The sequence below is a fragment of the Miniopterus schreibersii genome, assembly GCF_964146895.1.
Source record: "Miniopterus schreibersii genome assembly, chromosome: 9".
In the NCBI taxonomy this organism is placed as follows: domain Eukaryota; kingdom Metazoa; phylum Chordata; class Mammalia; order Chiroptera; family Miniopteridae; genus Miniopterus; species Miniopterus schreibersii.
The window spans coordinates 57825515-57839499 of NC_138118.1; the positions used below are offsets into that span (position 1 = coordinate 57825515).

Genomic DNA, 13985 nt, shown 5'->3' on the forward strand with positions numbered 1-13985 from the left:
TTCTACTTCCCAGATGATTCCCATGTCTAGCCAAGTACCTCTAAGCCTGGCCTTTACCTTCTAGCAGGTGATTCGAACTCACTTAAAATAAAACTCTAAGAGCTGTCCTTTACTTATTTGGGTTACTTTTCACCTAACCCTTTGCCATGCTGAAAACTGCACAATATTTTGGAAACACCATTTCCTTTAATCCAGCTGATTAAATATATTCAAGTAGTTTACTGAAGCACGGCCGCTTTTCATTTTCTCAGTCCCGTGGCTCCCTCTCCTGGCTGTTCTTAGGTAAAGCTCCCTGCTCTGCAGAATCTCACTACAGGCTCCACTGCTCCGTGGAACATAACCCCAAATCAGCATTTTAAAGCAGCTTTCCTAATCCTACATCCAGCCTGTACGCCACTGGCATTGTCAGAAACGAACAGTTTGAACAGCCTAACCCCTTATTTAGTGGCACTGTAGCTTAAGCCTTAGGGAATGTATGTGTGTGTGCGCACACACACGCATGGACACACACACCACATACATGGGTATATTTTGCTTATCTTGCTACTAGAAAATATTTTTATAGCTGCTGTTGATTCTGCTGGTTCCCTGCAACATAATGAACATTGGTACTTACTTTGGATAGAAATCGGGGAAGGAAAGCTTTCATCCGCACCTTCCCTACCCTCCACATTCAGTCACACCCTTTCCTCATCAACTCACTTCTCCCCATCTACCCTTATTAGGACAAATAAAAACCAAGGTAGATGTAAATGCATGACCTCATCTTGTCGCCCAAACTGTTTGTTGTTGTGTTACATCAGAATTTTACTGCACATGACCCTCCGTCTATGGAGGCAGAATGTGATTTTTATTGTATCTGAATGAAAATGTGCCGTCCAACCCTTAGCTCTGATTAGACCTCAGAAGGCTGTCTCCCATTTTATACAGCTCGTGTCATGCGGACGTCCTTTGTTGTATGCTGATGTCTCACCCCATTGCCCTTGTTTTCCGTCTGACTCAGCACAGCGTCAGTCAGTCCCCCATGGACACTGCAGTGTTGATTTATTACAGGTGATGTTCCAATCTCATTCAGAGTAAGCTTCCAACCCACCTCATGGGACGTGGGTCCACCGTACCCTGACCTTTCTGGGTCATCCCATGGAAGACTGCCTTGTTTATTTTCATACCTTTTTACAGGTAGCGCCTGGTATGTGATATGGCTCAGTGATTACATCTGTATTAGTTGTTTATTGCTGCATAACCATATCAATACAGACGTAACGACAACACACGTTCATCAGCTCACAATGCCTGTGGGTCAGGAGTACGGGCCTGGCTTAGGTGGGCGATCTGTATTAGGGTCCTACAGGGCTGCAGTCAAGGTGTCACCTGGGCCTGCGTCTTATCTGAGGGTCAGCTGGGGAAGGATCACTTCCAGGCTCATTGGCTGTTGGCATCATTCACGTTCTCGTGGGTTGTTGGACGGAGGCCTCAGGTCTTGCTGGCTGTTGGCTGCAGCCACCTTCTTTTCCTTGCCGTGTGTCCTTCCTACGCGACAGCTTGCTTCCTCGAAGCCAGCAAGGGGGGGTCTCCTAGCGAAATGGGAGTGAGCATCTTCCACAATATAATCACAGACACGACACCTTGTCAGTTTGCCATATTGTGTTGATTAGAAGCAAGTCCCTGGTCCCATCCACACTCCAGGGGAAGAGTATGAACACCAGGAGGCAGGGGCTACCGGCACCTTAAAGTCAGCCCGCCTCAGTCTCCTTTGATTTCCACTGGGTGGTCCCATAGAATTTGTAGTCAACTAAACACCATGAGTCTTTTTTTACACATATTGTTGCCAGCCAGGTCTTCCCATCTTGAATAATTAATTAATAGAACCTAAGTACTGGACTTTATATTTGTTGGTATTTGGTTTCTCTGTGTTAGGTTCAGGCAGTTGTTCCTATCTGATTAAATATTTTTTAATCCTGACTCAGCCATCAGAATATTACAAATCCCTTCTATTGTGTGCCATTGGAGAACGTAAGATATTTTCCAGTGTCTTCCTTTAAGTCACCGAAGACATGTATACATATATATATACATTGTGTGTGTGTGTGTGTGTGTGTGTGTGTGTGTGTGTGTTGGACTGAACCGAAAGAAGGAATGAAAAAGCCTAGTTTCCAATACCCAGAACATCTCTCTAGAGTCTGGTCAGTTGGCTGTGAATCATTTAACATCACTTGAGCCTCATTTCTCCATTTGATCTTCCTGAGAGCCAACTGGACAGCTCTGAAAGGCATAGTCTTTTCTTTTTTAAAAAATGTTTTAAAATTTATTTGAGAGAGAGAGGAAGGGAGAGGGAGAGAGACATCGATGAGAGAGAAACGTCAATTGGCTGCCTCCTGCACGCCCCCCTACTGGGGATCGAGCCCACAGCCCAGGCATGTGCCCTGACAGGGAATTGAACTGGTGACCTCCTGCTGCATGGGACAGCGCTCAGCCAGCTGAGCCACAGTGGCCAGGGCCAAACACTAGTTCTTGAACTCAGCTCTAGAAGTTCAGAATTTATAAAGTAAATGTTTTAGCAGAGGGGCTCTCTTTTTCTTTTTTCCTCTGCCCCTCAGAGGCTGTCATGATTGGTGTGATTTAAGCCATACCTGTCAGCGCATAGACAGATCTGGAAGAATACATTTGAGGGCATTAAATGCGAGTTCATCGGGGTCAAGCAGTGTAAATCTTTACTGATAAGGTGAGACCCCCTCTTGTTTTCCTAACAGATACGAAAAGTCCTGGAATTCAGAGACATTCTTTTGGGAACTGTGTATATGTAACCATGGCGAAGAAAGATCATTCTGTAGCTGTGGTTTGGCATTTGTTTTCTACTACTACGTATGCTAAAGAGTTCCACATGTTTTTCTGGATCTTAAATCCCTCTCCTAAGATCCATGTCTGTATTTCCAACTGCCGTCTTCACATCCCCTATCTTGACCTGCAGGCACTTTTAACATTGAACAGGCCCAGAACTAAACTCGTTGCCCTCAGCCCCCACACTTGCTTTATCACCTGCATTCTTGGTTTCAGCTAATAACTTCTTGTTCCCTATAGAATGGCTTTTAAACAGTAAGAAATGCATTTTACATCGTGACTCACAGGGAGCGTGCGCGCGTGTGCACACATACACACACACACAGATACAACCTGAACAGAAGTTTCATAAAACACTATGGATCTTTACCATGTATGTTACCCTCTGATATCTCCTCTTTATTTCTTCTTTTAAAAATGCTGATGTCAACACTCTAAATGAAATTTACAATTCCCCAGTGAGAGCCCAGTCTCACCGCTCTGTCTTCTGTGACAAACAGTAGATGTTAGCCCAATGGGACCTGTAGTTTGGGAAAATCTGAAACAGTTAAAATATAGTTCCCTTGGATTTGGTTCTGGCCCTAGCCCCCTCCCCTCCTATAACCCAGTCTACAGTTCAGTCGCACCAAATTTCACAGTTACCCAGATACATCATGCATTCATTCCATTCATTCATTTAGTCGATATTTACTGAGTACATGGCATATGGTGGGCAGTAGGAATCCAAACACAAACATTATGGTCTTCACTCTGTGGTCAGTCCACAGTTCAGTTAGAAGACAGACAAGTTACCTAACAATTATGAAGCAGTGAGTAGGTCCTGTAGACATCTGCAAAAAGCCCCCAGAGATCACAAAGATTGTCACATGCAACCTGGACCAGAGAATCCAGAAAGTCTTTCAGGAGAAGGTAAATTGTGGGCTGAAGCTAGACTCAGAGGTAGGAGTTAACCTGACTAATTAGGGGCAGGACATTCTGGAAGAGGAAACCAGTGGGAAGATATAAGGGCCTGAGCAACATGGGTATTTAGAGGAAATATTTTGACATAAGCCTTTCCTTTTAACCGGAATACTTTCCTGTCACTCTTACACTTTCTTCACTTGGCCGACCATTAGTCAGGGTTCCTTCTACCACTAGCTGATCCTCTCCAATGCAGCTTTCCTCCCTGCCCCCTGGTAGACTCAAGCAATCCCTGCTTTGGGCTCTCACTGCCCTTTCCTGAGGGAACACTTATGTTGAAGGCAGCTCATTGATGTCTTTGTTCATCTGTCTCACCAGAGTAGGAGCATCTCAGGGCAGAGCCCAGTCTCACCCCTCTGTCTTCTGTGACACACAGTAGATGTTAGGCCAGCGAAGAAATGAACCAGTAAAGGAACAGGAAGATGTGCTCGTCACAGCACAGGTGTAAGGTGAAGCTGCTTAAATGAATCTGTAGGTGAGTTTTTAGCATATCAGAGCATGTTGTTTTAAGATTAAAATGGGCCTGAGATGCTTATTTGCAGACAGATAACCACATTTTCAGTGTTGAAGGCACACCGGATACAATTTTGTTTTATTTTTTGCAGTTTTATTTGCAAAAGGTTGTTTTTGGCTTTTAGATAATACTTCTCTTTCTTTCTGACTTAAAAGCATCTTGGTAGTGGAATTTCTTAGTTGATTAATATAAATGAAATTCTGACACTAGAGACAACACACACCCACTTTCCTTATTGCACAAGTACCCTATCATCTCCAACCATATGTTTCACCCAAACTGTCTTTCCCAAAAAGGCTTTTATAAGAAACAAAACTGACTTTTAATTCTTCTTTTCCTTCGCCCACTGGCTGCCCAGTTTATATTTCCTGTGCTGGTGGCCCAGGAGTTGTAGGCAGGAGAAGAATTTGAGACCTGGAATCTCATCAGTCAGTGCTTTAATAATTCATGAAAAAGTCATATTTTTTTCTCTTTGCGAGTAAATTTTACGAGATGGCCTTAATATTTGATGATCACTTTGAAACAGACACTGGACCTGGATGAGGGTGGTGCCTGTAAGAAGGTTTTGCTAACACAAGCATCGTGGAAGCAGGTACCATTGGGGTAGCAATCGTACCTTTGTGAGGAGTGAGGGAAGGAGATTTAGGACCTGGCTGGACTTTTCATTGTTTATAAAACCTTCGGAGGCTCTATTTCATATGTAATGGATTAGCTGTGATCAAGTCGTGATTTTGAGCTGAAAGTTTCTCTCTTTAGTTGCTAAAGTATAATACCGATGACTCCCTTTGTCCTTCGTCAGAACTCAATGTGAGCTCGAAGTGGGGCTTCCCCGGTGAGCTGTGTGCGCTGTCTGCACACCAGATTGTCTCCCTCTCTTGACATCGTGGTTGGAATAAGTAAAAAGAAAGGGAGGGGGGTGCCTTTTGCAGAGACACTGTTATCACACTCGTTCACGTCAGACACAGTGGCTTTGTCTCTTTTCCAGTCTCACGACTCTTCCAGCCCTGTCGCCTAATTGCATCCCCACTCCCACCCAGCTCATCATTAGTGGGACCTGGTTTGAGTAGATCTGCCTATTAATGTTTGTATCAGTTAGTACTTGCTAAATTAGCCAATTACAATTTTAAAGAAAAGTCGTATTATCAGATCCCCTGAACCCAGTGAAGATCATAATATGTGTATTTAGCCCTGTTTCACCAGAGTGGGGGCCAGTGCGTGACGCGCTTGCTATATGTGCGCCACCCTTTGACTGGACAGCTTTGTCCCCCCAGTAAATAAATGCATCAGTAATCAGAGCTCTGTATTTCCGTATTGCCCAGAGGTGCCTGCTAATCCTCAGAGACAAGTGAATATGCCTCATCCCCCCCCCCCCAAAACCTGCCACTCCTCCTGTTTCGCCAGCTTCTGGCTTTATCTCTTGCCCTTTTTAACCTCTGACTCTTTGTGTTGGTTCATGATAGTTGGAGTTAGACCCCTGCCCAGGGGTCACTGTGGAAAAGTGGACAGACTAGGTTCTCCCACATGGCCAGCTGCCTGTCACTGCCCCCATTTCCTATGGGTGCTTTGAATAGTATCTAACAGGGACACAGCACCTGCCGATGCCAGGTACTGTTCTCACCACAGATGAGGTAGGTGCTGTTATCACCTCCGGTTTACAAATGAGGAAGCAGGAGCTTAGTGAAGTTATTTCTTGTCCAAGGTCACGTAACTAGTAAGTAAGTAGAGGTGCAAGGAGTCTGTATACAGGGTCTGGGCCTTGAACCCTTTATCTCCACTGTTCTCCTTTGGTGATTTACTGTGATCATTGAGTAAAATAGCCATAGATGGTGGAGTTGGAAATTCAGATGGAGTGTTCCCAGTTATATGGGAGCAGGAATTGTCCTTTAAGTCCTTTAACCAGATCAAACGTTGTGGTGATAGAAAAGCACACTGGGAAAGAAGGTAGAAGTGTGGGTAAGGAAAGGGGAAAGTCTAGGGAGAACAGTATTTTGGGACGAGAAACCTGTAAATCACATAATTAAAGATGTTAACAGTCATGAGCATACGGCCAGTAGAGAACGCGAGCCTCCCAAGCTGTCTGCCCTGCTTCTTTGAAACATAACGGTGCTTGGAGGATGTGGGATGAGAAATGACAGAATTCTTAGAACTGTTCAGTGATGAGACATCTGATACCGGAGTGAAGGGCAAAAGCTCATGAAAGAATCATGAGGGACACAGACATACTTTATTCAGGTCCATGAAGATGATAGGATGATAGCTTATCCTTTGAGTCCTAAGCCTACTTGTTAAATTTGGAGTTGATAAAATACAGCCAATTTAACTTTTCTTACCTCATTCAGCTGCATCTGTTAAAACACAGACATTCATCTTGGGTGGCTCTTTAGCCGGGTTTGTTTTTTACTGAAATAAAATTTCTGGCACACGATAATGGAAAAAAAAAAAAAATCCAGAGTTTCATCATATGCAGTGTACTGTTTTCTACACTGGAGAATTTTGAGTGCTTTGGAAATAATAAGACTGTTTCCACAATTTCCTGCTTTCCACTAGGTTCTTGGAACGCCAAATGAGGACACTTGGCCTGGAGTCCACTCTTTACCACATTTTAAGCCAGGTATGTTTCATTAATTACAAATGACTACGTGCTTCCTGTATGCCAAGGGTGAAGGTATAAATGTTCCCCCTCAAGTGAATATATTACCTTGAAAAATTCTGGTTACTTTCTCCATTGCGTATTAGTGGAGTTCTTTTATTTTCACATTTTATTTGTCTGTAAAGATAGAATAAATGATATCCCTCATGAGAGATTTTCAGTTTCTATAAAAACAAAATTTAAATTGGAGTATGACAATCTGTGTGACTTCTTGTAAATACTAGGAAAAGTATTAAGTTGTAAAAAGGAAAACATTACATTTTGATTTTTTTTTAAAAAACTAGAAATTTATGGTTAATTAATTTGAGTTTAAACATATGAAATATTCTGAATGTCCTATTGTACAGCATTCAGTCCTTTTTAATGTAAAATATTTAAACACCTAAACTGGAAAATCTGAAAGAAAAATGCAGAATTTATAAAAATGAACTGTTACTTTTTTCACCAGTAGGTGGCAGTAAAGAAACTTCCAATTTTAATGATTATACTAAACAGGAAGAATCTCAAACTTGGTTTATTTAACTTTTATAGGAGGGATGAAAGGTTTGGAATTGGAAACTTAATAAAAATCAGTGGAGTGAATTATTGTAAAATGATTCTCTTGTTGGTTTTTATTTTTTTCCTTGGGTTACAAAACATGCATTATAAAATGCAGACCCACCATAAAATTACTGAAAGGGATTTTTTGGGAAGATCTAATAGTTCATTATTTTATGAGGGAAAAGAGCTATGAATAATTCCTGTTATGGGAACCAAGTGTATTCTTTTTCCCCTCTTCCTCTCTTTTGGGGGACTGTCAAGAATAAATTATCAATCCCCCAAAAATGACTGCATTGGGAAACTATTTTTATTCTTAGTGTTTTTCTTCTGAAAGTGTAGAGTGTGTACTGAGAATTCTTTTATCTTCTTCAGTGCCCCAAGGACTCTCTGTACTTTAAAAGTTTTAACTAACTTCTGTGTTCTAAAAGACTATAGCAACTTAACAGTTTAGATGGACTTTTTTCCTTCTTTTTTGAGCCAAGCAAGAGTCATCCTCTAACGGCTCCAATTGTCCCTGTTGAGTCTAAGTGACAACACAGCTCTTTATAAATGTTTCAAATGTGGGCCCTTAAAGAAGGTTAGCTTCCCCTTGTTAGTATCTAAAATATAAAATCCTAAAGAAATAAAACAAAAGAGAATATGAAAAAATCTCAAATGAATAAACATAAGAGCAGAAAGGAACAATTAAGGTAGGTAGGCATTTGGCCTGCCAAGTTTCTGCACTAGAAAACATTGATTAATTTGTTGACTTTGGTGTGAATAGAGTGTATCTTCATCAGCAACATTCAAAAGCATTTATTAAATGTGTCCTGCAAAGTAATGTGATATAATAGAAGATAAGCTAACCAATTCGTAACTTGAGATCAGAGACTGTGCATAATACGTGTTTTAACATTCAACAAATGCTTGTTGCCCTGAATTGTATTGAATGATTAAAACAGATATTACTTATGTGACTCGTAGGATATGTATGTTTTAAGTTATTTATATGATATACAAGTGTCATTTCAGACACATAATACAGAATAGGTAATGGGGGTACAGAGGAATAACGTGTAGATGGTGTAAGGCGTGGGAGCTGACAAACAAGAAAGACATTATGGGCAAAGCTGGAGGCTTGAGGATAAGAGCAGACATGATAAATGCTTCCTGAGTTGGCTTGAGAAGAGCCAAGGGAAGACAAGAACAAGAAGCCCACCTATGAGTCCTTTCATGCAGCCCGGTAACCAGACCACCGGGAGGTCCTAGTTTCTGTCGGCCTGGACCTCATCCTGGAGGGGAAGGTGCACATTTCCAGAGGAGAAGTGTATCAGTTGTAGGGTCCGTCTGTCCTACCCCGAACCTTTACCTCCTTATTCTGCCCCAAAGAGTGCTTGAGAGAGTCGGAGAGAAAACAAAAATGTCTGAGCCATGAGGACATACTTTGTTTTGTTTTGTTTAATAGACTTTATTTTTTAGAGCAGTTTTGGTTCATAGTAAAATGAAGTGGAAGGTACAGAGATTTCCCATATACCCCTGCTCCCATACATGCACAGACAGAGTCCCCATGAGCAACGTTGCCACCAGAGTGGTATATTTGTTATATTGATGAGCCTTCATTGACATGTCAGTATCACCTAAAGTCCATAGTTTATTTATTTTTTTTAAAGTATATCTTTATTGGCTTTCTCCTACCTCCCTAATCTATCACCAATGGATTTCATGTAAGCTACTTACAGTACACTCACAAAAATTCTTAAAGAGTATATCTTTATTGATTTCAGGGAGAGGAAGGTAGAGGGAGAGAGAGAGAAACATCAATGATGAGAGTCATTGATCAGCTGCCTCCTGCACACCCCCGACTGGGGATCGAGCCCACAACCCAGGCATGTTCCTTGACTGGAAATCAAACCTCGATATCCTGGATCCTAGGTCGATGCTAAACCGCTGAGCCATGCCGGCCAGGCAGAAGTCCATTTTTTACATCAGGATTCATTCTTGGTGTTGTATATTCTATGGGTTGGGGATGCATGTATAATAACATGTAACCCCCACTATATTACCATACAGAATAGTTTCACTGCCCTAAAAATCCTCTGTGCTCTGCCTTTTTATCTCTCCCTCTGTATCTGCTTGAAGAATTTCACATTTATTTTCAGTAGAGGTCATCAGTAAAGATGGAGACTAGCAGAGTGCCTAGAAAATGCCAGAGAAAATGTAGTAAGATTAAGTTTTCAAGAAATGAAGTTCTAATACAACCTTAACAACAACAACAACAAAAATCCTAAGGAGACTGGTTTCATATCCCTAATCTTGGAATTTTGTAAAATTCAGTTTTCAAACTTCATCTCACTAAAGTTGATATGGAATGCCAATCACTAAATAAAGACTTCTCTGTCTCTTCAATAATCCAGGCCTCCTCAAGAGGATTAAAGCCCTTGATATTGTCCAATTTGTGTGATTCGATTAATATCCTACCTAAGAAAAGAATTAGAGTTTTAGCCTAAGGGTGGAGATTAGAATTAAATGAAGACACAAATAATTTTCAGAGATATCGAACGAATTGTCATCTCCTTAAAAGTGGAACATTTAAGTTGTTCCATACCATAAACAACCGTACACTTTTTATTACTTTAATTGGTAAGTTGATGTTTTATATTTATCCTGCTCACAGTGCACCCGCAAGATATGTAGCCAGAAACCTATGCATTGCAAAAAGTCCTAACTCTGAACTTTTAAACATCTTTCTAAAACATAAAAATCAAGATCTCAGGAAGGGGCACAAGAAGATTGGAAGTTTAGATCTAAAACAAGTAAACATGATTCCCATGTTCAAGTTGGGTCCTGACGACAGTACCTTGAGTAGGAAACTGTCTCCAAGGAAGGAGTGGAACTCCACAAGTTCAAAGCCTTGTGCAGTTGACCATCTAGAGCAGTGATTCCACATTGCTGTGACTATGTGGGTGAACCAATGAACCAAGGGTAGGGTGAAAGAAGGCTTTTCTTTCCTCTGTCTCTGGGACTTTGGAAGCACAGAGCACAGCATGGTGTTTGTACCTGAGAACTTATGTAAATTTTTGCATTTGAGAATTCTTAGAAACACAGAATAATGGCAACAAATTCAAGTACTGGTTGGCGATACTCTGCATTGTTTTTCACTGTTTGCCAAGTGCTTTCACGTGCACTATGTCACAAGGTCCTCAAGGGGCAGGTAGGCAGAAAGATGAAGCTGAAGGTAGTTGAGGAAAGCCCTTTGTCACATTCCAAGTAGCCCTGGGCCAGAAGCAGATGTAGCAGTCAATTCTGAGTGACAGTGCTCGTGAGTAGTTGTTAATTGCTAATGCCTGTGTGGTGAGCTGGCTTAGCTGATCTTGTCTTGGTTTTGCAGGGCTTGCCTCCAAGCTGCAGGTTCAGTTCCCGTCTTTCCACGCATACCTCCTGGGAACAACAGATACGAAAGAATGCGTGCTCTTCTAGTGGCAAGAGACTGGAGCACAAGGGGCAGGCCCATAGCCACAGGCACATTTCAAGCATAATTAATCCTTGCCTTGTCCTGCTCGGAACATGAGTCATCCCTTTGTCCCATGTAGCCACAACATCTACTCCACTGTATATAGTCACTCAGTAGTTTATCAGCTGGACTGTCCTGTAACACGGAGCTTAGGTACTGGTAAATCTTATTTTACTTATTAATGGCCTCAAAGCGTAAGAGTAGTGATGCTCACAATTCAGATATGCTAAAGTCAGTGCCACTAATATATCATCATTTACACAAAACATCAGTGGGGCAGAGAAGTAGACCGCACTCATGAAGGTGAGAGAGGGAGAGAGGAAATATTTGCTGAATAACTAATGTCCTACACTAGGTCTTCTAACTTAGTAGCCTTGTTGGCTACTCCTGGCTAAAATAAGTGAATCAAATCCATTTCTGTTTAAAATTATGTTGATTTTATAACCCCTTTAAGCCATTATCATAGGGCTTCTGCTGCAAAACAAAGGCATAACTATGGAATAATAACTTATGCTAATAGATAGGTGGGAAAAAAAATCTTGGTTTGTGTGAAGATGCGAGTAATATTTTACATCCCTCCGCTCCAGATACTCAAGTCAGACCAATCGGGTGATAAACTGACTGTTAATAATTAGCTCAGTTGTAAGACCTGATGTAATTTTCTTCCCTTACACGTGTCCTTGATTCTGTGCCATCAGAAAGCCGTTGTAGCTAACAGACAATAATGTTTGCAATGGAGATTATTTTAAAAGGACATAAGTATGTATATACACAGATGCTTTTGCCTCTAGAGCCAGCTTTGTAAACCCAATTAGTAATCTCTTGACTGTAAAAAACGACAATCGATGCTCTCTCAGAATGCCGGCCCTCGCTCTCTGCTAGGGCATTAGAGTCACAGGATTACATATAAGGAGTTAGAAGAGCATCGGCACGTCTGTGATTTCTATTCGTTTCTTTCACTGTTGCCTCAAGATGGATATTTAGAGTAGCTTAGCATTTGCCCTCCCTAGGGTAACATTGCTTTTTATATACCATATGCCTGTTTTGTACATGTATAACATAATTGTACCAGATGCTCAGCTTTTCAAGCATATTAGTAACAGTTGTGGTGGCAATAATAGCTAACAAGTATTGAATGTTTATTATGTGTCAGGCACTCTTATTAGCTGTTGAGTTGCATTTTCTTATTGAACATTCATAGTTAACTCTTTAAGGTAAGTACTGCTATAAGCCCCATGTATAATATAGGGAAACTCAGGCACTGAAAGATTTTTTTTTTTTCTTTTTTCTAAGTAATAGTCTAAAGTCAGTAGAACTTGGAAAGACATTTGTCTGGCGTGTCCTTTGTACCCAAGACAGGTTCGCTCTCCTAGATTTGAAAGGATTAGACACTTGAAGCACATGGGAGAGGGCAGGGAGTCAGGAGAGTATTGTTTGTACTTGTATTTATTAAATAGGCTTCATTTTTTCAGAAGTTTTAGGTTCACAGCACAACTGAGCAGAAGGTACAGAGATTTCCCGTTTGCCCTTGTCCCCACACATGCACAGCCTCCCCCATTGTCAACATGCCCCACCAAGTGCTTTATTTGTTACAACCAATGAACCTACACTGACACATCATTATAACCCAGAGTCCATACATTGCATTAGGGTTCACCTGTGCTGTTGTTCATTCAGTAGTTTTGGTCCAATGATTGATGACAGGTATCCATCGTTATAGTATCATACAGAGTAATTTCACTGCCCTAAAAATCCTCTCTGCTCTACCTGCTCATCTCTCTCTCCCTTAGCCCCTAGCAACCACTGATCTTTTTACCGTCTCCATAGTTTTGCCTTTTCCAGAATGTCATAGAGTTGCAAGTGAGTTTTGTATTGCTGGTTAAAGGAACTTTGCTTTGTCTGTGCTTATGTGTCCCAGCTCTTTGGTAATGGTAGACTGGAGCAGAGTCCTGGCTCAGCCCCTGCCACTAGCCTGCATCAGGCAACTCAACCTTTCTAATCTCAGTTTACTTTCTTGTAGCATGAAATGATTAGACTGCCTGGTAGCTCAAGCTTCCCCGAAAAGGTTCTCGGTGCTCCCTTCCTGATCTCTTTCCCCCTTTGCAGAGTTTGGATGGAGGGGTGGGTGGGGACACACGGAGAGTGAGAAACAAAATCTTTCTTTTTTCTTTTCTGGGAGCTGTAAAGATTCATTCTGATTTATGAGTAGTACACTTTAGACTTTAATAAATGCCTAACTGATTAAACTCTGCCTCTCTAGAGAAAAATGTCTTATGGAAAGAGAAGTGTTCCCTGACTTTTAGGTTGGGAAAGGTGTGATAGTTGGAAGACCTCTCCTGGGAATACACCCTCACAAACCCACATTTGTATGTATATTAGAAAAACCAAATGCTGTCCGAAGTCGGAGTTTAATGAATATAGCAGAATGTTTGTTTCTAAAAGTTGCTCAAAGATTATTCATTTTAACATACGCACATCAGTAGTTGAAGGATGGTTTGCTGCAGCCAGGGCAGGTCAGGATGCTGCAGTCTCCTGTTTTCAGGACTGGAGATGGCTGTTAGCATCTGAGGAAGCCACTCCGGGTGACAGCTACAGGGCAGTGCAATTCTGTTCGGCGTTAATATGTCACATCAAAGCCTCTCACTGATAACACTAGAGCTATGTCATATCTCAATCATATATTCTGGGGATATCAAGTGTTTTAAAGCTTCGAATTGCAATTGTGCAATTTCTAAAATGCCCTGTTTGGATCACTGTGCTTTTTTGGAGCTGAGATATCTAATGCCCATAGTTTGGAACAAGCTTAGCCTTCTATTCGGGGTAAACCTTTTCTGCTGTACAGGAATTCTGCTTTACTTCTTTTCTAAAGACTATAGATGGTTTCAGTCCAGCTCTTTTATATCTGAAATGTTTGCTGCTGGCCTGGCATTCCTAATAAATATAAAAAGGTACAGTATTGCGGACACTTGTAAATATAGTTTTCTTCCATTGAT

The 13985-nt window shown here is 41.4% G+C and overlaps 1 protein-coding gene across 3 annotated transcripts in view; it reads left to right on the forward strand.

Moving 5' to 3' along the window:
* CDK14 (cyclin dependent kinase 14) overlaps nucleotides 1–13985 on the forward strand; it is a 496475-nt gene that overhangs the window by 360381 nt on the left and 122109 nt on the right. For all 3 annotated transcript variants that reach the window (XM_081147672.1, XM_081147670.1, XM_081147671.1), the window contains one exon: nucleotides 6860–6923. In XM_081147672.1, the coding sequence (XP_081003798.1) occupies nucleotides 6860–6923 (64 nt within the window). The remainder of the gene's footprint in view (nucleotides 1–6859; nucleotides 6924–13985) is intronic.